Here is a 26,146-nt window from a genome sequence, read left to right as displayed (position 1 = left end):
GTGTTCAGAGCAGCTCATCCATAAAGAGACACCGGAGCCCAGGACCAGGTGACTGTGGTCAGCAAAAAAGCCACTTTATTGGTGACTGCTCCCACGGGAACCCCGTGGCAGCAATCGGGTTCAGGTCCCTGAGAACACACTGTCCATGCTGGTTCCCCTTCCCACAGCTATTGCTTTAAACACATCCTAGTTACAAAAAGCACAGAGTGACATTCCAGATACTGGAACATATAAATTAAGGTAAGTGATAGTTACAAGACATCGCAATTTTTTTTTTTCTTTCTTTCTTTCTTAAACAGATTATCAAAGGTTGGGGATTTTTCTTTTTCTGATCCACAGAAAATGTATAAAAAGCATTTTAAATCTACATATTTCTCAATGTGGTTTTTTTTTTTCCTTAAAAAAAAGGCACAGTAAAAAAAATACTGGCACAATAACATATTTACAACACACCCATTATGGGCTATTTTCACTCAGCTTCAGGTTGGAAACGTTCAGCTCTGGCTCAGCCCAGGGGCAGAGGGCTGGTGGTGGCAGGCAAGGCAGCTCTCAGAAGATGTAGGGTCCCTCTCCCTCCCTGGATAAATCCTTTTCCATCAGGGAGAGCATAACAGCCAGGCTGGGAAACACTGCCTGCCCATGGCAGGAGCTTGGCTGGCCAGATGCCTCCTGGGTGCTCCGGCCACCCCAGCAACACCCACAGCCAGGTCAGTGCTGGAGGATGCTCTGGCCCCACAGTGGGGCAGGGGACACCCACAGAGCCCCTGGCTGGACTTTGAGGTGCTCCTCTGCAGAGGTGCAGGGCTGCCTGTGAGCAGGCAGGGAGGCGGCACTGGAGGGAGACCCTGCACAAACATGATGCCCACGCCACTCTGGCAGCTCCGGAAAAGCCCTCCTCCCACCCCTGTATTTATAGAAAGTCTTTACATGAGTCTATAAATAGTGCACAGACCAGTGCTGCCGGCAACAGTTCAGCCATACAGGGGGAGCTCCAGGAAACGGAGCTAATGCCAACGCCGGCTCCCAGCCCACCCCCCCCCCGTCTCCCTCCAGTGCAGCCATCGAGCACCCGGCAGCTTTGCAGCACCCTGGAGCAGCCACTGCCATGGCCAGAGGATTCCCCTGCCTGCCCCTGCCTGCCTGCCGAGCCAGGGAGCAAAACTCACAGGGATCCCTCATCTGAATTGGGAGCCAGAGCTTTGCTGCTGAGATTTTGGGACTGGGAGAGAGGATGGGGTGGGTGAGGGGTTATGGGAGTGGGGTGGAGGGTAGATGAAAGGAGGGGAAGAACACACCAAAAAACTTGACATCTGAAAGGAAAAAAAAATGAAGGAGAAGCAAGCCCGGGGCGGGCAAGGCCCCGCGCTGTGGTCGCTTCCCACGCATGGCGTGGGGCCCACCAGCCGCGGGTGCCCAACAGTTTAAGTGCTCAGGACCCGTCCCTGTCCACCATCCCAGCCGGATCAGGCGGCGGGCACGGGCAGCCGGGCAGGCAGGGCAGGGGACAAGGGGCCGCACAGCAGCCTTCAGTACACACACACTGTGCAATACCACAGCAACGACGTCCGTCCGTCCGTCCGCCTCGCAGCGAGGCCAGACTGACACACCCGCACGCAGGTCCCGCATGCCCGTCGGATACCGGGGAAATTCGGGACGAGGTTGGAGGGGACACGCGCCTCCTAGTAAACCATGTTGGTGGGGCACCACGGCGTGTCGGGGTACAGCAGGCAGTGCACGGAGCGAAACCTGCAGAGGAGAGGAGCAATGCTGAGCATGGGACGGTGGCAGCCCCGCAGCACCCCAGCCTAGGGGGGGATGGGGTCCCCCGTTCTCACCTGGATGGGTCCTCCTCGACAGAGAAGGCTCCCTTCATGTGGATGGAGTTGCGCTTGTTTTCGAACATGCCATAGCTTAGTGTCACCTGGGGGGCAAGCACAGGGGGGTCAAGTGGCCGACGTGGCCATAAGGATCAAGCAGGGGCATGGAGGGCTGCAAGATTCACCCCACTTCCCAAAGCCTCCAGTCACACTCTGCATCACCCCACAGGGATGGGCCGATGGGGCTTTTCCCCTCTGCTGATGTTTTGGTCGCATGTCAATCAATATCTTAGCCACGATGCCCAATTTTTAGGTGACAACTTGGGGTACCTGTTTGTGGATCTCCGACTTGGGCACCTGGTGGAGGTTCTCCAGGTGCGAGTGGAAAAGGTTGCTCCGGATGAGCTTCACGCCCAGCACGGACTCGATGATGTAGCCGATGGTGCAGTCGTCGGGCAGGCGGATCTTCTCCGCGGTGCTCATGAAGTGACCCCCGCTGCGGGGAGACAGAGAGGGGCTGCAGAGGAGCAAATCCCAGGGGATGTGGGCACCCTGCAGGGTCTGGGCTTGGCCAGCAGGTGCCTAGCTCTGATTAAAAGTCAATTTGGGGGAACTGAGGCCCTTCCCAACTTGTTTCCAAGCCCCCTGCAGACAACCTCAGCAAGGCAAAGAGTAAGGTGAGGGGACATGGTTCAACATCCATCTCGAAAGATATCGCTTCTCTGTGCCCTGCTTGAGCCCATGATGAGTCCCCATGGGAGGGCAACACCAAAGCTCTTACCTGGCCCAAGGGCTCATCTTCAGCGCCAGCCCCCGGCTGATACAGAACCCCGCTCCACCTGTGGCAAACCAGAAATGCACAGGGTGCTGCAAGAGATGGGAGACAACAGCAGTGAGACCTCCTTCTCCACCCAGCCCAAATTAAGTCAGATCCAACTTCTCTCCCCACCCTCACCAGCTTGTTCTCGCTGATCCTCTCTGTAGCCTGGATGGGCCGGTCCAGGCTGGGCTTCCCGATGTAGATGTCCTGTGTGTGGGGGTAGCTGGAGAGCAGCTTGACCAGCATCCGCACGTTCACATAGTTGTCATCGTCCACATGGCAGAACCACCTGCAGGGACAGCAGTGTCACACCGGCCCGGGGCAGCTCCACAGACCCCACACTGAAATAAGGCCCCAAAAATACGAACGGTCTCTGCTTGCACCATCCCTTCCCCTCAGCCCCACCATCCTCCACAGCAGCCCTGGACATCACTTACTTTCTGCCCGACTCAATGAACTTGTCGTACTCCACAGCCATCTTGCAGGACAGGGCCTGGCGGCTGTGGGCAGCCGAGCAGTTGGTGTTGATGACATTTCCTGCGTGAAGAGACGGGGGTCAAAGCCCGGCATCGCAGCATCCCATACCCCCCCTACGTGCTCAGATGGTGACACTTCACCACACATGTCCCCAGGTGTGCCAGGGGGATGGAAATTCAGGGATGATCCTGATGCTCAAAGACCTCCATGCCACACTGTTTTGGGCAATTGATGAATTTTTAGGGAACGCCTTTTGTGTCCATGTGAGATAAGGGAAGGGGTGATCAAGGGATGTAGATGCAGTGGATGTAACTGATACACCATAGTTCGGCCCTATCCTATGTTCTAGGAGTTATGCCATCCTACAACACCTTGCCCATCCCAGAGCCATGCACCAGTCACCCTGGGGGTGAGGGGGGGCCTGTGAGCCAGCTCCTCCAGGACATGACAGCAAAAATCCTACCCTATTTTACTTGCCTGGCTCAAAAGCAATCACTTCCCAGCCTGCAAAGGAGTCATTTGCATGGGAAGAACAGATCATGCTGACCCCAGCCCGAAGAATGACTGCCAGAGAAATGCTCCCATGAAACCCTGTCTGTATTGCCCATCAATCCCAGCTCATCCCAGGGACAAAGCGGTGCAAAGGCACCCCACCCTGTTAGCATGCTCCCCAGCAGCATCATACAGGAGACAGGCTGGGCTGACTGGGAAAAAAACCTGCCCCCAGGTGGGGCTCCTGGGCAGAGGGTGCTTTAAGCATAATCAGTGAAAAGAACTGCCTCCTTCTCAGTCCGGGTCTCTGTGGTGAGGGCTTTTCCAGAGTTCCCAGGACAAGCTCCATGCCAGCCATGCTCCACAAGCAGGGCTCTTCAGGGGACCTGGCCATGTCACACACACAAAGGGACAAGCGCCACAGACTCACGTGCTTGCTTCTTCAGCTCCTCATCCTCCCCGTCTGTGAAGATGAAGGTCTGAAAGAGAAGACAAGGCACCTCTGAGGACCAAGGGGCTGAGACCACGTGGCTTTGGATGCAACACAGTGCCCCTGGGCAGCACCTGGGATCAGTTCCTCCAGGATGCTGGCAGTGACTTCTTCCCCCTTGCCAAAACCCAAACCAGCACCTGGGAGCTGGGCATCCCCATAACACACTCAGCTTTAGACCAAGAAGGGTGCCAAGCCCCCCTGGGATGCAAACCCCAGCCCACACGCTGAGCATCCCCATCCTCTCGCCTTTCCCACAGGGCAGCAGCTGGCAGGGAGGTTTCGGGTGCTGGGGCCTGTCCCCAGAGTGAGACGGGGTGTGTGCGGGGCAGCAGGTGCAGAGTGCGGCTCGATCTGAGCAGGGATTTCAGACTTTGGCCAGCGCCTGTGGCCGGGGATGCCAAAGCAGCCGCCCAGGCAGGTGTGTTTGCCTGTGGCGCCGGCTGCCAACTGCGTCCCCACCTGTGTCAACAGCACATGGCTGCCCCTGGCCACTTGCACAATACCCCCACGACTCCTCTCTGCTCCCCATGTCCCCCCCTAGGGTGGCTGAGATGGTGCCTTCAGGTGCCTCTCACCAGCCCCGAGGAGTGGACAGTCCCTCACTGCCTATCCCAGCACGGCCCCAAGTTCCAGGCAGCACCCTATCTCCTCCCTGGGCTCCTGAGCTACCCACCAGGCTGCACTCCTCTATTTACACAGCTAATTCCTGGCATATGCTGCCCGGGAAGGAGGACTGGGGGGGCTGCTGCTGGCCTGGGATTTGGGGAAGGGCGAGAAGCAAGAAGAGAGAGCAGGGGGTGGGAAAGGCATCGCCATCAATCAGTGGGCAGCAAACAAAGCTGGAGGAGAGAAACCACAACCAGCTGCCAAGCGCTATTAAAAACCAGACGTGCACAAAAGGGCAAAGGAAGAAAGACAAAAGGGCTTGGGGGGGGAGGCAGGAGGCAGCAGAGGGGGGACGATGGAGCCCGAGTGCTGGGGATGATGAATTACAAGTGAGCTGGAAATTGGGTGCCACCCCACAGCCGGCCCCGGGAACGCGCTGGGGTTTTGTGGCTTGTTGGAGGAGGTGGGTACAATAGTGGGGTTGACTTTACTCAGCGGAGGAGAGTTAAGCGGGCAGCGGTCATTAGCATACAGCTGCGCTGGTTAACCCGGCCCTGTTTGCTTAGGTCCCCAGCCGGGCTGGTGGGGAGAGCCCGGATCTGCAAGAAGGCTCAATGGGAGGGGACGGGGCTACAAGTGACCTTTGGGGCTTGAAAAGGAGAAAAGAGAAAGGGGGGAAAAAAAAAAAAGGGATGGAGGAGGTGGGAAGGCAAGTTCTCACAAATGCAGAGCCTGCCGTGCAGCCTGGCTTTTGGGGAGGGACAGAGGTCAGGAAGGCCTTGAGCAAAGGGGAGGGGGAATCGTTGATGAGGAGGGGACAGCTGGGGGATGGAGACCTCAGCCCATCAGCTGCGGGGCCAAGGATGGCCGTGGTTGTTGTGGCTCCATGGACATATCACTGCTTGGTGGGACAGGGTCAGTGCTGCGTGTAGAGGAGGGGGATGTCACCCCCAACCAATGCAGGGTTCAGCCAGCACCTTGCTGCGGGTCCCCATGTCCCCCAGGTGCTTGGGGTGTGGTTCAGGTAGCTGACCCAGGTATGAGCTTAACCAGGGCAGCAGGAGACCATCCAAGGATGCTCAAGCCAAGCCCATCACACTTGCCCTGGCACCCCACCCCAGGTTTCCGCCTCGCCAGAGGGAGACAGGGGACACAGAGCCTCCGCACAGGCGAGACAGAAAATGTTTGCTTGATTAGCTCAGAAACGCCATCCAGCAACTGCCTTCAGCTGCTCCAAAAATAACCCCACAACTAATCCTCCGGCTCAACCACTATAAATAGACCACAGGGACAATTGTTTATTACTTGCCTGCACCAAAAGGCTTCATCCTACCAAGGCATCTCCCCTGCCCTTTCACCACATACATCCCTGCAATATTCCTGATGTGGGTGGACCAGGTGACAACTTGGGAACCAGGACAAGGGCACACAGTTGCAAGTCACCCCATGTGGGCACCTACTGAGGCCTCATAGGTTTCCCACAATCCTCCCAGCCCCACCATGATATTCAATTAAAACTAAAAAAATTAAAGGCTTTATTTCTTTAATTATTTTGTCTGCATTTCTTGGAGGGCAGCTGCACCCTTTCTGCACGGCCCCTTGCCTGGGGCTGCAGGGGCAAGGAGCACAGGTGACAGCCAAGCCTGGGGAGGGACAGGCCAGGAAAGGAGGAGAACAAAAAACCTCAAAAAACATGAATCCACCTTTGGCATCTCCAGTGTGGGATGCTGGACATGATGGCAGCATCCAGTTCACAGTGGTGCAAGTCAATGGGACACTGCAGCCAACATCCTTGAGCTGTCACCTACCAACCAGCTATCTCCAGACCCAACATCAGCAGGGCCAGCCTCCACTCCCCTCCCAGGCAGAAGTACCCCAAGCCCTTACATCCACCCCTGTCCCACTTGGCCCTTGTCCCACCCATGGCACTGAGGGGTGCCAGGACCTCTTGGACCCCCCCCGCAGTAACTTTTCCTGCGGGGTGCAGGAGAGGAAGGGCCTGCTGCACCCCCCTCAGCCCCTGCAGGAAACCTCATTGTTCTCAGAACTGCAGCTTCAAGAAACACAGGATGCCAAATCCCTCCCGAACAATAGCTGCCACCACTCCACACAGCCCCGCACAATGTACGGCCCCTGCGGACAGGACTGAGCGGCACCCGGGGTCCCCATGGCCAGAATGGGGTCAGCCCCCCCAGCAGTCTACCAGGAGCCAGGCAGCCGCCAGCAGCTCCCCGCCTCCTCCTCACCCTTGGGGAGGGCTCCTCTCTTTTTTTTTTTTTTTTTTTTGCCCTCCTCTTCATTTCTCCTTTCAGGGTGACTCACTTCCCCTCTACTGCCGGAGCTCGGGGGTTGCTCATGGCTGGGTGCTGCACAAGGTGTCCCACCAGCTGGGGCCACCCCAGGGCCACCCTGCCCCTCTCTGAGCTGCCTGGCTGAGTGGTTTGGTGACTTCCTGGGGTGACAGGGTGACACACACTCAACACACCCCGTGCCTGCTGCCACCACACCAGCACACTGCTGAAAAGGGGAACCTCAGCCAGGCAGGCACCTCATGACCCCACAGTGCACAAATCCTGACCCTGTGCCACATTTCACTTCCCCTTGCTGGGAAAGGATGGAGCACTCCAGCACATACCTACACAGCACACAGAGGGGGCTGCACCCCCTTTCACAGACACCCACTTGGGTGGAGGGGAAAGGAGGTAGTGAGGAAGTGCTGGAGGTAGAGCTCAGTCTCCAGCTGGGCAAAGGGCTCCCGAGGAGGTGAGGATGCTGCTGGAGCAGGTCCCTGCCCAGCTTTGTGTTCCCCAGCAAATGCTTTCCTTTTCCCTCCTCCTGGTTAGGAGGGAAAATCCCCACCCCTCTTCAGCGGGTTGGCAGCAGTGCGACGGCAGCATCCCTGTGATGGCAGCGTCCCCATGATGGCAGCGTCCCCACTCCGTGGCAGTGCCTTTCCCCAGGACTGGAGGGGTAGTCTGTGCTGGCACAGGATCCCAGGGCTGGGACCTGCAGAGGCGGGGAAGGGGCTTGCAAGGCCGCAGGCCCTTCCTCCCCCAGCTCCTTTCGGCAAGAGGAAGAATCCTCCACTGTAATTTTAAATGCTATAATTTTTTAATAACCTCCTCAAAAACAATGAGCTCATTGTGTGGCGAGGGTCCCCCACCCTCCCGCCTGGTGCTCCACGCGCCGCTCACCGGCTCCAGGGCTTTTATGGACAAGGACAGCAGCATCGTTTGGGACAGGCAGTTAAGGGGGCCCACACCCCTAAAAGCCACACAGGCTGCCCGGGGGGGACAGCAGGGAGGGACCCTCACACATGATCTGAGTTCAACAGTGCTCAGCAGGCCCTGGCACACAGCCCAGCTGCACTGTGGAGCTGGTTTGGGATGAGCAGCCCCCTGGTCTCAGCCACTCTGGTGGGAGTCCAAGTGGGACATGCACGCCGGCACACTCCACGGCCATCCCGAGGGTGGGGACCCTGGCCAAGGTGCTAGAGAAATTTGGGAGCCGCCATCAGAGGAGCGCCGTCTCTGGAAGGCAAAAGCATTCCCTTTGCCCCGAGAGCAGGAATTTTTCAAAGCCTGCAATTACCGTGCCGAGGAGCGGGAGGCAGCCAGCGGATCCCACGCTGGCGGGACGGCGGCCCAGGCTGGAGCCCTCACGGGCTCCACAGCGTGTGCCGAGCTGCCCGGCTGCCTCCGGGGTGCCCCAGGGACAGGGGAGACCTGGGCACCTTCCAGGAGTTGCATGGCTGCCCTTGAGGTGCCCCAGAGGCAGGGGACACCCAGCCACCTTTGGGGTACCCGGGGGGTAGGAGTTGCATCTTATGCAACTCTGCCACTGCAAATCAGCTGACTCAGCAGGAAAGCAGTGGGTTTGGACTTGCTCCTGTCCAGGGTTTCTGCTTAATGGCCATTTTCCTCCCCCCTTCTCTTTTATTTCAAGTGCAAAGCTTCTCTAACCTCCACTCCGGCATCCTAAGGATACTGAGACAGCTGGGAACTCTCCCCAAAGCAAGGAGGGGAAAACCCATAACTCTCCTTCCAAAAGCAGCTTGTCCAGCCTCGATTGTGCAACCCAAGGAGCAGATTTAGAAGGGAATAGGGATCTGCCCTCCCTGTGCAGAGAGGCAGGAAGGAGAAGGGGGTGCCCTTTGCAGTGTCTTGGAGGGGACAGAGGGCAGGAAACAGGGACCATTGTGGGCAGAACAAAGAGCAGCCAAGGAAGGACACAATAGCTGTTCCCTCTATCTGCCAGGGTCCAGCCAGGAGCTACCTGCTGGATTTAACCCCTTCTTACCAGTGTCTGCATCCCTTCTGCCTGGCTAATGAACAGCCAGAGGGAGGCTGGGGTTTGATGTGAGGAGGATCAGGGGAAGGAGAGACACAGCATCAGACACGGGGGATTCTCAACCCTTGGGCAGGAACTTCCCCGTGTTGTCAAAGCAGTGCATGTGCCCGAGCCGTTAGTGAAACCAGAGCGAGAGAGGGGCAGGATGAGCAGAAAACAGGCCTGACTCAGACCAAGAGAGACATTTGAGTAGTGGCAGTACCCTGCTGTCACCAAACCACCCTCCTGGGACAGAAACCGAGGGCCAGGCAAGGAAGAGATACAGGGAAGCAAGGGAGAGGAGCCCCATGGAGCCAATCCTGCACTCTGCAGGCAAAGAAATCCTCAATTCAATGCCAAGTTTTGGGAAGCCCAGTGTGCCTCAGCTTCCCAGAGGCAGCAGCCGGGTCATAGTGGGAAGAGTGGAGCCGGCAGGCTCATCCCCTCTGCCTCCATGTGTCCCCCCCCAGCCCTCGCTTTGCTCCGCAGGAGTTTGCGCCGCCTCCAGCTCTCTCTCGGCAGCTCCTTGTCCTCAAGTGCTGTACAAGAGCCGTCACTCAGCGGCTTGGCTTGTCAGGCGGGCACCTCGCCGGGCTGCGGCCCCCCTGGCTTCATGGCCCTCATCTCTAGGCAACCTGACCTGGACACGGCCGGCTCCGGCTCCCTCGTTCCCATGGAAAGTGCCACACAAGAGGCTGCGAAGCCTTTTCTCCGCGCCAGGAGAAAAGGGGCTTTGTTAGCTTGCCCAGGGGGACAGCGTGAGAGCCGAGCCTGGGGGCCGGGGAATCCAAACCGGAAAAAGGGAACAAAAAAAAAAAAAAAAGAAAACCTAGAAGAAAGCCGTAGCTCACAAGAGGGAGGAGAAAAAAAAAAAGAGCAGCCATTCCCAGGATCATCTGTAGGTGCTCAAAGAGCGTTTCCCCCCACCAAAACTCACTACCCCCTCACAGTGACAGCAGAGCATAAAAGAGGTTTCCATTAAATAAGTGGACCAAAGAGAGATGGCACATCCACTGCCAAGCCAAGGAAACCTGAGCAAAAAAAAAAAAAAAAAAAAAAAAGAAGAAGAAGGAACAAGATTCACAGGGGGAAAAAAAAGAAGCATAATTCTTGGGGTAAGCTGCAGGAGCCAAGATCCCACAGAGTCCAGCAGACTTGGGTGAGGAAGGTTGATTCTTCCCCTGTCACCTCCCCCCCCCTCAGCCACTCCAGATTTCCAAGGAAAACAGTTTGCAAGGAAGAAACTCAATTCCAGGCCAGGAGGAAACACGTGAAGACAGTAGGATGGAAAGGTTAGGACCAGACATAACTTTCTTGGGAAGCTGTCTAAGCGTAGAAAAAGTGTCTTAAGAGCAGATGGCAAGGCACATTTCCTAAGGAAACAGCTTTTTTTTTTCCTTTTCAATTTTGCTTCAGTACTTGAAGGACAGATTAAGGGACTGCCAGGGCTCTGGGCAGGACATAGTAAGGTCAGGAACCAGACTAGGTAGAACTGCCTCGGTGTGGATGAGGCATCACAGACCCAAAAGAGCCTCTAGCCACTCCAGTCCTGCCCAGTTCCTTGCAAGGGAACCAACAGCCTCAGCACATCCCAACACTCTCCCAGCCCTGGCCTGCTAAACTGGGTGTCCTTTGGGCAGCCCAACTACAGGCACTTCAAAGGGCTCTGCCAAACCTCATCGCAGGGACTCAACCCTGACTGAGGCACCCATGAGCTGGGCTGCACCTCTACACTGTGCCTCATTCTCACCAGTGGAAAACAACTCAGGCAGGCTCTGCAAGGGCAAGTGCTCAGCGAGAAGGACCCCAGAGCAGAATTTTGGGGGGCTGCTGAGTGTGAGGAGCCCAAGTCGGGCTCTCTTCATCACTCCCCTGTTCCAAACTCACCCTTCAACGCTGCATTTCACCCTCCCAAAAACACATCCGGCTCTAGAACAGCCCAGTCAGCCTCGAAATACTGCCTGGCTCAGCGATACGGGGAAATGGGAACGGGAGGTGGCATTTGGTATTTTACAGCAACCCGCGGTCCCGAACGAAGGGCCGGGACCGCGGCGGACACGCACGGGCTACAGACCGACCCGAGCCACTCCATCCCGGCCAGCGGTGGGGACCGTCCCCGTCTCCATCTCCATCCCTCTCCTCATCCCTTACCATGTCGCGATTGCGGGAGATCCAGGTGTCGAGCAGCAGCTCCAGCCGCGCCTTGTGAAACTTCTTGGTGGTCTTGACAGCGATGAAGACATCGCGGGGGGAGATGTCCTCGGCCGGCGGCCTCGGGGGGCTCGGTGGGGCCGCGGGCAGCTCCCGCCGCGCTCGGCTCAGCCGCCCGAAGTAGTCGGCGAAGCTGCGGAGCCCGGGGGGCCCCTGTGCCGCCGGGGGGGCCACGGCCGCCGCCGCCCCCAGGCTCTGCAGCGCCCGCTGCGCCCCGCCGGCCTCCCCCCGGGTCAGCCCCGGCCTCCCCGGCGGCTCCACCATGAGCACCAGGAGGCAGGTGAACATGGAGCCCACGAGGGACAGGAGCAGCTTCCTCCCGCAGCTCTTCAGCATCCTTCTCTCCGCTCGCTCCTCGCCTCTCCGCTCCTCCTCGCCGCCGCCGCCGCCACCGCCGGCCCCCGCCGCGCCGCTGCCTTTAAACCGCCCCCGCCCCGCCCGGGGAGGGACGGACCCGGGGCCGCCCCACGCGGGGCGTGGGCACCGCCCGGCCCTGCCCGCGGACCGCCCGCGCCCCTCCGACCCCCGCGGCCTCCCCGCCGGCCCCTACACGCGTCCCGCCGCCCCCGGCCCCGTCCTGCCCGGCCCCGGTCCCTGCCCTGCGCATCTCCCTGCCCGCGGCCGGGAGCGCACGGCTGGGTGCGGGCAGGGTGCCGGCGCCTCCTTCTCCTCCTCCTCCCTTCCCCTTGATGCTCAGGGCTGGGGACACGCTGGTCCCCTGCAGCCCCCAGCAGGCCGGGAGCATCGCTCACCGCTCCATCGGCAGCAATGGGCGCGTTCCCCATCCCGCCCGTCCCGAGCTGTTTTCCCTGCAGCGATATTTTCTCGCAGCTCTGCCCAGGAGGTTTTCAGAAAGATGACCAGCCTGACCACACTCCGGGCAGTTTCCCACCAGTCTCTTCCGAGGCCAAGCATAATTGAAAAAACGCCACACCAAATCCCCAGAAAACCACAGTACTCCTCTCACTTTCACTAATCTCAAGTCTGATGGGTAAATCTGGGAATGGGGAGCTGGGAGGGGCTGTTTCTATCGCTGCCCAGGGAGACCTGGAGATGCTCCCAGACCTGACTAACCCCATTGCGGGAACAGCACCGTGCTTTGGAGCTGATGAATGACCCCAGAGTGCTGGGATATCTGAAAATAAACGCTACACCCGCCCTTCCCTCTCCCAAGTGATCATGATGGCTTGTTAAATGAAACACTATTGTTCCAGCCAGACAGTGGGCGAAATGGTGGCTGAAAGAGAAAACTGGGTTGAAATCTGGTCGTGGATGTGCCACCAACCTTATATTTTACTGACGTCGAATCTCAAGGCCCCTTTCCCCCCATACCCTCTGCCTCTGCAAGCAGTGAGCTTTTGGGGCTTTCTTTCCCAGGGAGTGTGCTGCTACAGGGAGGCGGATTTGGGTTTGGGCCTGTGCTGCAATGTAATGCCATAATCAGGGGCTGCTGCATTTTTGGGCAGGGACCTTGTCCAACTTGCATTTTTCCTGATGTCACGTGCTCCATTCATCTCTGGCACTGGATAAACAATACCATAATACCAGGCAGGACCAAGCAGGGAAGCTGCTTCCTCAGGCAAGCCCCAGCATTTGCCTTCTCTTGATTTTAGACTATGCATTCTCCTGGTCAGCCCTTGAACCATGGTCCCAGGCTAGAAATGCTCAGGGAGGCTGTGGGGTTTGGTTTCACAGGGCATTGCCCATGCCTGCAGAGAGACCTGGGCTGCCAAAGAAGCCTCCCATAATAAAAGAAAAAAAAAAAAAAGGCAGTTAGACCGTACAAACACAGGAACCTAATCCCACACTCCCCACTTCCCGCTATTGCTGTGGAGCCCAGCCTTCCAGCCTCAATTTGCTTTTTTTTGGGCGCCCTTTGTCTCCAACCCGATGGCACAGCAACCGCTGCTCGAGAGGCAGCTGAAAAGCCTGAACGGCAAAACCCTGAATGAAGAAAGACTCCCTTTCTCCAGGAGCCAAAAGGGGAGGAAAGGCACTTTTCCCCCGACCAGCTGCTCTCCCGCTCCCGCAGCCCCGGCACTGGCTGGGGACACGCGCTGTGGCCAGATGTTGGGGTCCCGGCCGGCGCCGCGGGGCAAGTGACAATACGGGCTCTGTGTGCCGGCGGCCCCGAGCGATGCAGAGGGGTTTGACGAGCCGCTGTGCTGCCACCAGCACAAGGGCTCTCCCGGCCTCCCAGCACTGCCTGTAACCCCCTTCCCGGGTCTGCCTCTCGGCTCCGCCCGGCTGTGCAGGGTCAGTGAGCCAAGGCGACGAGTGGAAACTGTTCTTTTGGTGGGATTGTCCCTCCACAAGACTCCTCCGGGATTGTCCAGCCACTAGCCGCACCCCTGCAGGCTTCCTCCCTTAGGCACCTGGCCTCCTGACTCGGTCCTCACCTGCCTCATAGATGTCCCCAGTGAGGCACTGTCCCCTTGGGGAAATGGTGACATGGTGAGTGGTCACTCTGCTTACTCCCTCGGTGGGCACAGGGTAGTACCTGAGGGGCAGGGAGCAGCAGAGGATGGTCTCAGGAACATCTGGTGCCCAATTTGTTGGCATTCAAACACTCTTGGGTACAAAAAACCTAACTCCAACAGGGGTGGCTCCAGCACCAAATAAAATTGAGTGCCCCATAAATAAAAGGGCCAGGGGAGAGGGATGCTGTCATGGCTGCTCTGCAAGAGGGATGCCAAGGCTGGACTGGGAGAGGCATCTCACTTCCTCTCCCAAAAAGGATCCCATTTTGGGCACAGTCCATAACTCACCCCTCTGAGATGCCACAGGGTGAGGCCCGCTATGGCTGCAGGGTGGTGTGTGCTCTCCACTATTCCTGACTCCACAGGGATCGTTCCAAACCAGAACACACTGCCCAAGTCCATCAAATCTCAGGGATATACTCACTCCCACTTAAATTTCACTTCAGTGAAATCCCACACTGATTTTGCACTGGAGTTGGCTGGATTTAGCCCTGCACCAGCCCGGGACTGGGGCTGCACGTGGGGCATCTCCCTTTCAGCCATACCACATTATTAGGTCGGTTTAAATTGGTTTAAACTCTCAGCATCGCCCCTGCTCGCAGCCTGACCCCAGCACTCGATAGGTGGTCCCTAAGAGGCTCCCAGGTTCTCAGGGCTGCTAAAAATGGTTAATAAATCCCCAGTAATAAAGTGTTCAGGTCATCCAAGAGAAATGCCGCGCTCGAGCTGCAAAGCTGCATTGTCTGCCCGCAACGATTTACGCGCTCCGTCGGACAGGGGTTAAAAGCTCTGTCAGGCGCCGACTTCGCCGCTGTCGTATTGTCGGGGGTATTTAACGGGGTTCGGCCCCGACGCGCGGCCGGGCGGCCACTGCTCCAACCCTCAGCTGAGATCTGTGAGGGAGACGTCGGAGGAGGGCAGCCCAGGAACTGGATCCTGCCCGTGGTCTGCTTCTAAACACTCCCCCCCCCCCCCCCCCCCCAGCCTCCGCTTTTTCTTTCTGGGATTTTCTGAGAACACAAAAAGGACTTTGCATCAATTACTGGTAGGAAAACGGCAGCGCCCCGCGGCAGAACTCCGCGCTCCCGGCCCGGGTTTGGTTAACTTCCCATTGTCTGATGGGCTCCACTATTCAGGGCCAGGGCAAGCGCTCAGTTTTTTCATCTACTGACGTTCTTTTAACCACCTTCAGAACATAAAACCTTCCTGCCTGTGTAGCAGAGGGTCTGGCAGTGCCTTTGAGGTGGCTGCAAAGAGTGGAGCGTGTCAGTATCTCCCTGCCCAGCACCCAAATCTCCTGTAATGGGTGCTCACAATGCATCTCCCCATGCTGAACTGCCTCCATCACCATCATCCCCCAATATGCTCCAGCACTGGCACCAGGTCCTGCTGCAAGCCCCATCCACTCTCCGTGGCCTCAGACTCTACACTGCTTTTTCCCTCCACCTCGGGGGACTGCGGGTCCCCTCAGCGGGGTGGAGGGACACGATTCGATCAGTACGGGGCACTGTGAGATCCCACGGGGCCGGGGGGCTATACAAATGCAAAGCGTCATTATTTTCCCGGGGCTGAAGCAGAGGCCTGAGAAAGGTTGAGTGAGAGAGGCAGCGAGCAGGGAACAGCGGGGGATTTAGCTCCTGAAAAGGAGCCAGGGAAAAAAGCGGGCGAAGCGTTTCATTGTGCGCTGGGCAGAGGGGGTCACGAGCAAGTTAAACTGGTTAATGTATTGGAGCAGCTTCCTCCGAGCTGCTGGGAGCAAGCAAAGCCCTGCAACAAAAGGCCGAGGGAGCATTCTTGCGGGGAAAGTGGGCTCTCTTTAAAAGGATTTGATTTCTTTTCTGTCAGTTGAATGGAATTTGGTGGTGACTCCTCCAGGTCTAAGAATTTGGGGCTTTGGTGGTGGTGGTGGCGGGTGGGGACAGTCCCTGTCTCCCCCTCCCTGCTCCTGCATTTTTCTCCATCTCCAAGCCCACTGCCCCCAGATTACAGCCCCCGACGTTGCAGGGGGAGAGGAGCTGGGGGAACACAGGCGGCCCCGTAGACACTCTGATCCTGAAAGAAAGCGAGGGGCACGGGGCCATCCCTGCCCAGCCTGGTTTCTCATGCTCCCTATTCAGTCCAGGGGAGGAGAGGTAGATGTGGAAAGAGGGGAGGCTGGTGGGGCATCTGCCACTGATTTAATGCCTCTCTTAGCGCTTCACAGTCGAGGTGGATCTCAGGGGAGTTTCGGCAGTGTAAGGTGTACAAGGGGAGCTTTCCAATTCTTCCTTTGGGGTATGAAATCGTGATGTTAAAACCGTGGAATGAAGGTAAAAACATGAGGGAAACTGAGCCTGAACTAGCAAAACTAGCTGGATATAACCCCACTTTCCCGCAGCCTGTGCATCTCTCTTCTCCCAACAGGAGCTCATGGGGCAGATGAAGACTGTCCTCGCAGACCTGGCTTTCCCACCCCAAAATCCCTGGGCTGGTGGGCAGGACAACCTCCTCTTCATGGGTACACCTGCTGGACCATGGAGGGGGGGGACACTGCTGCCAAACAGGAATGCTGAGCTGGATGCCTGGGATGCTGGACTGGATGTGGTTGTCTCCGGCTGCAGGTCTCTCATTTGGTGTTGACCCTGAGAGAAAACTAGGGAGCTTTAGAGCTGTCCTGGGCTGGAGACTTGCTCTCACACACTGCTTAGACTAACCGGCAGAGTGGGCTTGGGGTGGTATAAGACAGCAATTAATTAAGCAGAGTTTAAATGTCTTGTAACCCTGCATTGCATGAGCGACTGCAGAGCCAGAGCTTCAGCAGTGCTCAGTTAGTGGGACTGACAGGCAGAGATGAGTGTGGCTTCTACTGACTGTTCATCTCACCTCAATTTCCCAGGAGGTGACGTTGGCAGAGACCCCAAGGTCCCTGTCCTCTGGACTGCTGCCTGTTTGAGAGACTCCCTTATGGGCTGGGCATGCAGTCTGTACATGTTGGTCTGTATGTGTCTGTCTGTACAGGCCAGGCCAGAGCATAACAAGCTGAGATCACAGTTTGCTGCAGATGATGGACAGGCTGTCCCAAGCTCCTTCCAGAGGTGTGGTCAGCAGAGCCTGCACCTCCTGGCCTTTAACTTTTGGCCTCTTATTCTTTCTGGCCCCAAATTTCTTCATGTTCCCATTGTGAGCTGTCCCTCTCCCCAATGCCTTTCTGAAGAGGAGCCAGAAGCTGATGTCAGGGGAAGCATTTAATGATTACCCCAAGGAGGAGGCATGAATCAAATCTCATACTGGGTTGGACTGAACTGGACAAAGGCCCAGTGAACCCAATATCCAGTCTCCAGCAACAGCAGAACTGGAGTATAAGGAACAGTAACCAAATGCAGGCAGGCAGGCTGCTCCCAGAGCCCATCCCAGCCAAACCCTGTGCTGTGTTTGGCAGCCACTGCTGTGGATCCTGTGCAAAGGGAGAGAAGGAAGAACCAAGGAAGGCAGAAAGCAGGAGCACGTGAGGTCAGGCCCTGAAACACTGCACAGCAGCCCAGTTTAGGGCAGAGCCCAGCTGTGCCCAGCTGTGCCAGCAACCACGGGAAAGAGCAATGCTTGGACTTTCTGTGCTGGGGACAGCTCTGGTGCTGCATCAGGGGACTGAGACAAGCCCAAGGTGGCTTCTTGCCTCTGGGGTTCCCTTCCAGTCTTAATAATTCCCTAATTTTTCACCTGCCTTAATAATTGCCTAAATTTTCTTTTTTAAGGTCCATGTCTGATGCAGTGGTCAGTCCCCACTCCGTGATGGGACATTGGCCACTCTTTTCCTGCCACAGCTACCTACAAGTCCAGGTGTCCAAAACCTCCTAGGGAGAGAGAGATGTGGAGAGGATCAGGGGTGCATTTTAACTCCCTGTGCAGACCTGAGCATCTGAGTGCCTGCAGCTGGCCCTGGAGCACTGATAGGTCCTGCAGCTGACACTCTCTGCATCTGAACCAGATCAAATACATGTCACCCTGGCCCTGCAACACTCCTGCCAAGACTGTTTCAAAAAGTTGGTTGCCCCCAGGAAATTTGACTTCCCTCTGGGCCCCCACAGCTTCTTGGATTCTTCCTTGACCCTGGAGAGTCTCGATTAAGCTGCTGAGTGGTTTTTCAAAGGTAGAAGAGTGAGTCATTATTCACACACAGCTTCCCCCAACTTTCCTTGGTGTGTCCCAAAAGCCCCTTCCCCACTGCACCCCCGGGAAATTGTTTGTTCCCCTCTCATTCCCCCTGCAAAAGGGATTAGAAGCAACAGTTCATTTTTCATGTGATGCTAGTTTAAATAGGAATTTCACTGCTCTGGCTTTGCCTGGTTTCTGGGAGCTGAAGCTGAGAGAGGATGGTATTAGTGCTGTGCGAGGCGGGAGAAGGAGGAGGGAGGTGGGAGCTGAAAGGGGGAAAGGCAGGGGGGACGTGCGGGGGTGAAGATGGGATTAAAACATCCCATTAGAATTTCTGTTTTTGGAAAGCTCACAAAAATGTTGACATGTAGCATGACTAACATAGTGCAAATGTCAGCCCAGCGCTGCGAACGGGGGCCCTTGCTCTCCTCCCAACACACTGGCCCCCTTTTAAGGCAAAAATATACAATGAGTCGCACAATGGCTGAATTCCAGAGAGCAGCGCTAATTGTTCCGCGCTCACGTAGGGCTAATTGCTTTGCTGAAACCATTCGTGCCTGGCCTGGATCCCACGTGTTTTTAACATTTAATTAGGACAGAAAAGCTGGGGCCAGGAAATGGGATGAGATAAAGACAGGCAGAGATGGAGGACAGGTCGGGTGCCCTAACCTGGAGAGGAGACGTGCTATGTGTGCTCCATGGGTGAGGGAACAATCCCTGCTCCGCATCAGCCTCCAGCAGGATTGAAGCTGTGCAGACACCTGGGATAGGAGCAGGAGACTGGGACGGCTGTTGAAACTGGTGAGACCAGCTGTGAGGTGGAGAAATGCTGCCAGCAACAAATATTTGCAAGAAACACCTTCATCCAGCTGCTCAGTGACTGCTCCAAGGCTCATGGACACAACATGTGTGCGCAGCTCTTCACCTGGTGCTATAATTAGAAAATCTGTACACTTGCAGACCGTGTGCAAACCATGATCAGGACTCAGAGATGGGAACAATAGATGGGCAGGAAATGCCTTTTCATGGCTGCTCATTGTCTTCCACCTTCTGGGGGAACTGGAAGTTTAACTATAGTCTTCCTCTTTCAGGTATTCCTGTAAAGCTTCGTCCTCCAAGGATGCGCCTGGACCAGAGCATCGTCTGGCGCTGGGCTCCATTGTGCTCAGGAATGTGCATGTGTTTTTCCCCTTGAATAGCTCCTCTGAGACTGCAGCGACCCAGAAACACTGCAGGGCCCCAGCACCTCCCCTCTGGGGGAGAGGGGTTTGCTAAGGGGTGCCACTGTCTTCTCCCCCAAGGACCAGCACAGCATCTCTGCTGCCTCTCACCTCATCGCTGTGCTGCAGGTGATGTCAACCCCCCTGCTGTAAACAGGGGTGGGTGCACAGGGTTTAATATTAACAACTTCTTTGCTTTCTCCCCATCCACCTTACAGAGCTCTGCTTGCTCTACAGCATCCTCTGGGAAGCCTTCATCCATGCCATGCAGCTCCCTAGGCAGGGAAAGCCACTTAATATACATGATCTAGCTCTGTAGTACAGCATCTGGCTGGACCTTGATGGAGCTGATCTGTAACTCCTGGAGCCATGCATACAGCTGGGGATTCCTCCACTGCCCATCTACACATCTTCCTTTGATGACAGCACCAGCAAGAAGCCACCAGTCTTCCTCTCTCCCAAGCCTGTACCACCTCTCATCCCCCCAACAGGTGCTTTTAGGGTCACTGCAATGCAATTTGCACTTGGCAAGTTTAATTGCTTGGTGGCCTCTGTGTCAGAACAGCTCTTGGCCTTATAAGCAGTATTATAAGCTGTACCCTGGAGGGTCTGGGCACTCAGCACAATCATTTCAGATCAGTGTGAAAAGATTGTCACACAGTTCAAAGCGCAAATCTCCAAGTGAACCTGGCTCCAGCCCCCACTGACTGTAGAACAGCCCCGGGAGCTCTGCTGGGCTGTCACTCCTGTGTGGGCAGAGAAGCTGAGACATCTGTGGCTGGAAGTGTTTTCTTCCAGCTGCCCCATAGGTGAGGCATGTGCTTGGACTCCTCCTCCCAAAATTGGGGTCTCAGCTTTCAGGTCTCCTGAGAACAGGAATCATTTTTCCCAACTGCAGATGAAGGAGGAATTTGCCACACAGAGCTCAACCATAAGCAGATAAGTAAACCACTAAAAACAGGAAACCCAAACTTCAAAATTCTCCAGAAAATCTGCAATTCCCTGTCCCAGTATAAAAAGGATGATCTTCTCTTTGTGTTTCCATGAAAGCCATAAGAGCACACCCATACCCTGAGGACAAGGATGTGATCAAACACTGGAATTTACAACAGCAATTTATTCAGACGAAAGGCTGCAGGTGAAAAGCACTGATACTAAAACAAGAGAGAGAGAATTCTTCATAGATGCAAATGCGATACTTGTAAGTCAATATTTGCTCTTTCAATATTGGCACATGCAGCAACCGTTTTCCAACATGAATAGGTTTCAGCACAGCTGCTCCAGGATCATGTTGTTTAGAAGCATTCAGATTCAATTCTTAAACTTCATTAAAATTGTGGTTTTTAAAAGCCTTTAGGGAGCTAAGAGTCTTTTATGACAAGTCCTTCTAGCCATTGAAATCCACCAGTGCCAAGGGGTGGCCTCATGGTAGCTAACCAAGAACAGATGATCCCTTTGGGAAGAGAATGTTTAAACCCCTAAAACATAGACAAGCCAGAACAAATCCATGTGGCAATAAGAGAGTTGAGAACAATTCTCCTCAGATCAGTCAGTCACAGACAAACCCTCAGATGATGTTTAGTCTGGGACTAACCTCCCACCACATGCCACCCCACCCATGCATGTTTCCAGCTCCATACATGTGCTGGAACATCACATCAGGATACCCAGTTCTGGTCTCTCAGTGAGTTCCTTTGAAGCTGCTGTCATGTGTGTATGAGCAGGGTGCCTGGAAAGCCCAGGTAACATTAGAACATGCTGGCCATGTGTACTGCAACCCAATGTCCCTGCCCACACACAGAGCCCAGCAGGGAACTCCACAGCCAAGAGATATGGAATGATGCTCACAGCACCCAGAGAGGTCAAAAGCCTTTCTTCAGAGCTGGTATTATTTACACAAAAGAGATTAAAAATATTGAAATTTAATTCTCCTATCTGGAAGAGGAGAAAACAATCCATTTTATCCCTGCACTGGGTGCTCTGGGAGCAGCAGTCCCAGTTTTTGAGGTACCCTGGGACTCATGGACAGCCTGTGTTGCCTGTTATCCTGCTGTAACAAGACGAGCCAAGAAGCAAGCAAGTGTTCTGTAGGCTGGGAAACTAAGATGTGTTGGAGAACTGTGCAGTACCTCTGCATACCACTGGGAGAAAGTTTAGGCCAGTGATCATCGTCAAAATCTGGGAGCAAAACGAGGAAACTCCTTATTCCTGTTCCCCATGGCTCATTAAGGTTTCCATCAGGAAGGGTGGAGGCGATGCATTTTGTACTCTTGGAAGGGACTCGACGTCCTCGACAGACCGACTGCTCCTCTCGTTGCTGCAGAACAGCCACTGTCCTTTGTCCCCTCAGGGTCCCCTTTGTCCCCCATTCCCTGAACTTGAAGGACCCCATCTAAGGATGTGGTCAAGAAAATTTCTTTTGGGTTTATTTCAAGTGTTGCCCAGTTAGAGAATTAACTACAATCTCCATCTAGGAATAGCATCCTGCACAGGGGTTGCCCACTCAGGTGGAGAAAGGACATACTTAAATAGTTACCCTGGTTTTTACAGTCAGAATGACATGGCTTTTATTCTGGAATAAGCTGGTTGCTGGCTGCTCATCTGGAAGAGGGTGCAGGGAGCGTGCCAAGCCCACGGAGGGGATGCAGCCACCTGCCCCATAGGAAGTGGGCTGGGATCCAGCACACACCGCTGGACAGGCACCCGGCAGCACGGCATCCTCCACTACCGACCTGGGCTGCAGTCAAACTGGCAGCTGAGAGGGAAGAGGAAACCATATTCTATCGTTATCTCTCACCTTGCTTCCCTTTCGTAATAACCCCATCCCTTTGCAGAACAGAAAAACACACCGGGGCTTTGCAGGGGCTGCAGGAGCCCACGAGCTGAGCAGTGGCCAGCGAGGGCTGGAGCTTCCCTCGGCAGGAGCTGTGCACAGACAAGCTGTCATTTCCCCAAACTGGGTCAAATGTAAAAGAGAAGAGCTCAGGGAACAGCAAGACTTTGTTTCCAGCTCGATCCCAGCCTCTGCAAAATGGGATGCTGTTGCAGAGGGGTTTTCTTCAGGAGGTAGGACTGCGCTCCTGCAGGTGCTCTGTCCCAAGCCTTGGAACCCCGCAACGCCACCTCATCACTTTTACCAGGGTCATGTACTATAAATGCCCAGGGGTATGAATCAGAAATGTGTGGGGAAAGACAGACTAAGCTCCCAAGATGGCTGTCGTTGTGCTCTCCCCTTGCACTGTATGACAGTCCCATTTCTTTTTGGTTTAAGCTGCTGAAGTCTCAGTGCCTGGTCTAACAGAGTGCCTGTGTCAGCTCTGCCCACCCTGACCCGCTCATGTGGCTCCTGTGCCGGCTCTCAGGGGTGACAGAGGCCATTTCTCTGGTTTTCACATGAGCTGGTTTCACGTTTGTTTTTCTTTCAAACTTGAGGCTTTGCAGATATTAAAATATAATCCAGGAAGAATTTGCTTTGTGAGGGAAGAGTGTGGGATCACGGAGGGGAGAGGGGTCAGCGGGGGAGCGCAGGGAGGTGGGGGTGGCAAAAAGATTTTCATTTCCCCTTTATGTCCCATTGGGATCGAAGTTTTTACTTCCCTGCAAACAATAGTGGCCAATATGGGACAAGTTAGAGACTTTGGGAGACTCCAGGCTCCCCCAAGCTGGGAATTTCTGTTCGCAGCAGAAATTTTATGCACTGCCTATGAAGAGGTCAGAAGAAAAGATGCAGGTGGTGAGACCTGGAGAATATGGCTGGCACTGTGGAAAAATGAGCAGAAAGGAGAGAAGAAAACATCTTTCCTAGTACTGAGTTGTTGTTCTACATTAAAAAAAAAATCAAACAAATACAATTTGAGTTATGGGTAAACAGAGGAACTGGGCAGGCAGGACAGGAAGGCAGGGCCCCGTCAGAGCCCTGCACCATGCAGGGAGATAAACAAAAATCCTAGAAATGTGGAGAGAGGCTTAAGGTGATTGCTCAATGCACGAGGAAATATGGAGCAAAAGCCAGATATCAGGGAGAGGAAGCTGGAAAAGGGCAGGCTGATAGGAGCCATGAGGTCAGCACTGCAAAAATAGTGCAGGAAGGCTTCCCGGAGGCACTGAGTCCGTAGAACATTCATGTCCCTGCTGATCCTCCTGCCTTAGATGCACAGGTGGCAAGGGATTACTAGCCTGATATTGGCTTAAAATTGCCCAGTGGTGGTGAGTTCAGTCCATCAGAGGCTCCTTAGCTGCAAATCTCACTTCACAGCACCTGCAGCTGAGCTTTATTTCCAAGAGAGCACTTTCAGATTGATGCGGCTCCGTCAGCAAAGCCCCGCTGAGCTGCCCTTGCTGAGGCCATCACCCAAGAAGCATGAGGAACGAGCGGCTGCATCCACTCAAACCAGCCATTTTTCTTGAATGAGCGTATGACTGGCCCTGTCTCGCTGTCAGAGCGAGTGTGAGACAGACAGACTGCCCTCCCGCTCGGGTTTGGTCTCCAGGCTCCCTGCGTGGTGAGCTCATCCCCTCTGGACTGCGAGGCACACTGCTGGGAGCACAGCCAGCTGACCCACGGCCCCGACAGCACTGGCAGCACGGTTTGTTTGGGTTCCTGATATGCCAGGGGTCTCGAGGCTTGTTTTGAGTTCAGCTCAGTTTGGTGGTTTTGATGGATTCTGCCTTTCTGGTCTGTTCACAAGCAGTTGGACATTCATAACAATCTTGCTCTAAGACAAACAGCATCCATAAATCTCTGGTTGAAGCCAAGGCAATCTTGACTTTCATTACTCTGTGTTGTCCCCTCAGCCCTTTGAACCCCCAGTGCCCTTACAAGCATGGAAGCCTTAATCAATGTCCTATCAAAAGGAGCAGAATAAATCTTGTTATCTTGTGAGACAAGGTCACACTCCCTGTGTGGCCGTCTGGCAATAGATGGGGTTGTTCCTTGGGTTGTCTTCTCCTTGCAGGAAATCTCCCATCGACTCTTCTAAGCATGAACCTCCGTGTGCCTCCAAAATGCAGTTTCAGCAGTTGTCTATGCTATGGTTTGTTCAGTGGGTCACTGCTAAAAGCAGAGGACTTCCCATGATGATCCATTCTACCAATCCACCCTGCTCCGAGGAGACAGTATGACATGCTTCCAGCTTTGCTCCCAGGATCTCACAAAGGATCTCCCATTAGGATTCTACAAAGTATTGAGTAACTTCTCCAGTTTCTTTGAAATATGACTGTTCTTTTCAGTTGCCTTTAGAAGAAGGGATCCTGAAGCATTACAGTCCCTTGTGCTTGGACAGATTTGTTTCTCTAGCTCATCTGCCCTCTGCTCCTGCTGCTCTGCCTTCTCCTATGTTCCCAGTGAGTTGTTAAAAGATTGCACCAAAGCCTGACAAAACCCACCTCTAACATCAGTGACTTTGGGTCAGAGCTTGAATTCATAGAAAAACTCCTTTTCCTGCCCCATTTCCCTGGCTGGACCTGCTGCTGGGGCCAATGTCCCTGGGCTGCCGGGGTCAAGGATAGCCATGCTGACATAAACATGCATTTTTAGCTGATTTTCCCTTCCACCCTCAGGCAGGGAAGAGAATGGGGACGTTCTGTGGCTGCTTGAAGAAGATACACAGCTAATAGTGACCGCATCCGTGACAATGTTTATTTGCATTTCCAGAAAGTCTTTGATAAAGCCTGGCTCCTGCCTGTGCTGCTCAAGCTCCAGGGACTTTGAGAATGCTAGGAGGGCCATCTCCCCATCTGGGACAGGACACAGGAGAACCAGTGACCAGCCCACTGGCCCAGCAGCACATTCAGCTGGACACACATCCACTATAAGGGACAAAGGGACTGGTTGAGAGAGGAAGAATCCATGTGTGGCCTACAGGAAAGAGGGGGCTGAAGAGGACTTGACTTCACCAGCAGCAGGGAGAGAAGATAAGAATGGAAAATCAGATTGTTTCCAGCTCATGTCTGGGCAGTCCATGGGGAACAGGCGATTAGATCCATATGTGATGTGAAGGGTCTGCAGGTTGGGCAGACTTGGGAGACCCTGCAGGAGACCCTATGGAGTTTCTTTGTCCCCATGAAGATGGTGTCTTGCCATGGTGGCTTTGGCAGGAGAAGGGTCTGAGTGTGGCAGAGTGAAGCCAACCCCACCACCACCCATTGCCCTTCAGTCTCTGCTGGATCTTATCATGGCTGCCCTTCTCAGAGCCCAGAAAGGATTTTATGGGTAGTATCCAAGCACTTCACTCCATGTGAAATATCAGACCAGGTAGCTGGAGAGTCAGGCAGAGATGACTGCATGCTTCCCCTTCTCCTTGGCACCCTCCAGCCCTGCCTGCTTGCAAGGCCAGCAGCAGCAAGGAGCTGCTGGGCAGAGGGGTCTACTCACCCTCCCTGAGAACAGGGACCCTTCTCTGCCTGTCATCCTATAGCCATGACCCAGTTTCACCGAGACATTTCTCAACCCCAGGTTTTTTCCTTTTTGTCTCCCCTCTCACCATCCCCTCCCTCCCCTTTAGCATTGGCATTTGATATTTACTTTCAGACTGGGAGGGACAGAGGAGGCTTTTCCTTGCATTGCCCCCACATTGTTCCCTGCTGGTATTTGGGAACAAGTGTGACATTCAGGGGAGCCAGGGCGGACAAAGCCTGCCTGCAGGTAATCATACCGCAGGCGGGCATATCGGGTGTCCGTGGACACAGGGCATCCGAGAGCTTTTGACTGTGTCTTTTTTAGGAAGAGCTTTCTCAGCCTCGGTATCTCTCAGATTAGGTTTTGTCCCCAGAGGAGCCTGTTGTGCCTCCATTGTGGGGCAGCTGTGGGAACCCGCGGCGCGGCACGGCACCGGAGCGGTGGGACAATGCCGGGAGGCACCGGCGCTCCCGACCTGCCCCTGGTCCGGAGGGACCGATCTCTAACGAGGAGGCTCTGCCAACATCTGCTTCCCGGCGCCTTCTCTTCCCTACTCGGATGTCCACAAAAGAACAGGTATGGATGGAAGCCCTGTGCCCTTGGCAAGCATCCCCGTGCCCGTGCGTGGAGGTGGAGAGGGTGAGGCGCGCGCACACACACACACACACACACA

At 55.1% G+C, this 26,146-nt stretch overlaps 1 protein-coding gene and 1 long non-coding RNA gene across 2 annotated transcripts; both read right to left on the bottom strand.

Annotated features, from left to right (window-relative positions):
- Positions 1 to 49: 49 nt before the first annotated feature.
- On the bottom strand, positions 50 to 19,792 carry LOC113953499. Its single transcript, XR_003529892.1, has 3 exons — positions 19,781 to 19,792; positions 19,485 to 19,490; positions 50 to 1,442 (listed from the first exon to the last, which is right to left on the bottom strand). It is a non-coding gene; the product is annotated as an uncharacterized LOC113953499 (long non-coding RNA).
- On the bottom strand, positions 54 to 11,651 carry LFNG (LFNG O-fucosylpeptide 3-beta-N-acetylglucosaminyltransferase). Its single transcript, XM_027656695.1, has 8 exons — positions 11,186 to 11,651; positions 4,037 to 4,085; positions 3,075 to 3,174; positions 2,773 to 2,926; positions 2,599 to 2,684; positions 2,148 to 2,313; positions 1,836 to 1,921; positions 54 to 1,746 (listed from the first exon to the last, which is right to left on the bottom strand). Exons 1-8 carry the CDS (start codon positions 11,579 to 11,581, stop codon positions 1,680 to 1,682), a joined length of 1,104 nt encoding a protein of 367 aa, XP_027512496.1. The 5' UTR covers positions 11,582 to 11,651; the 3' UTR covers positions 54 to 1,679.
- Positions 19,793 to 26,146: the final 6,354 nt, after the last annotated feature.

This window comes from Corapipo altera, unplaced genomic scaffold (assembly GCF_003945725.1).
Source record: "Corapipo altera isolate COAL_440 unplaced genomic scaffold, ASM394572v1 104, whole genome shotgun sequence".
NCBI lineage: Eukaryota > Metazoa > Chordata > Aves > Passeriformes > Pipridae > Corapipo > Corapipo altera.
Note: the sequence above shows the minus strand (reverse complement) of the source record. Positions and strands in the feature narration are given on the sequence as shown.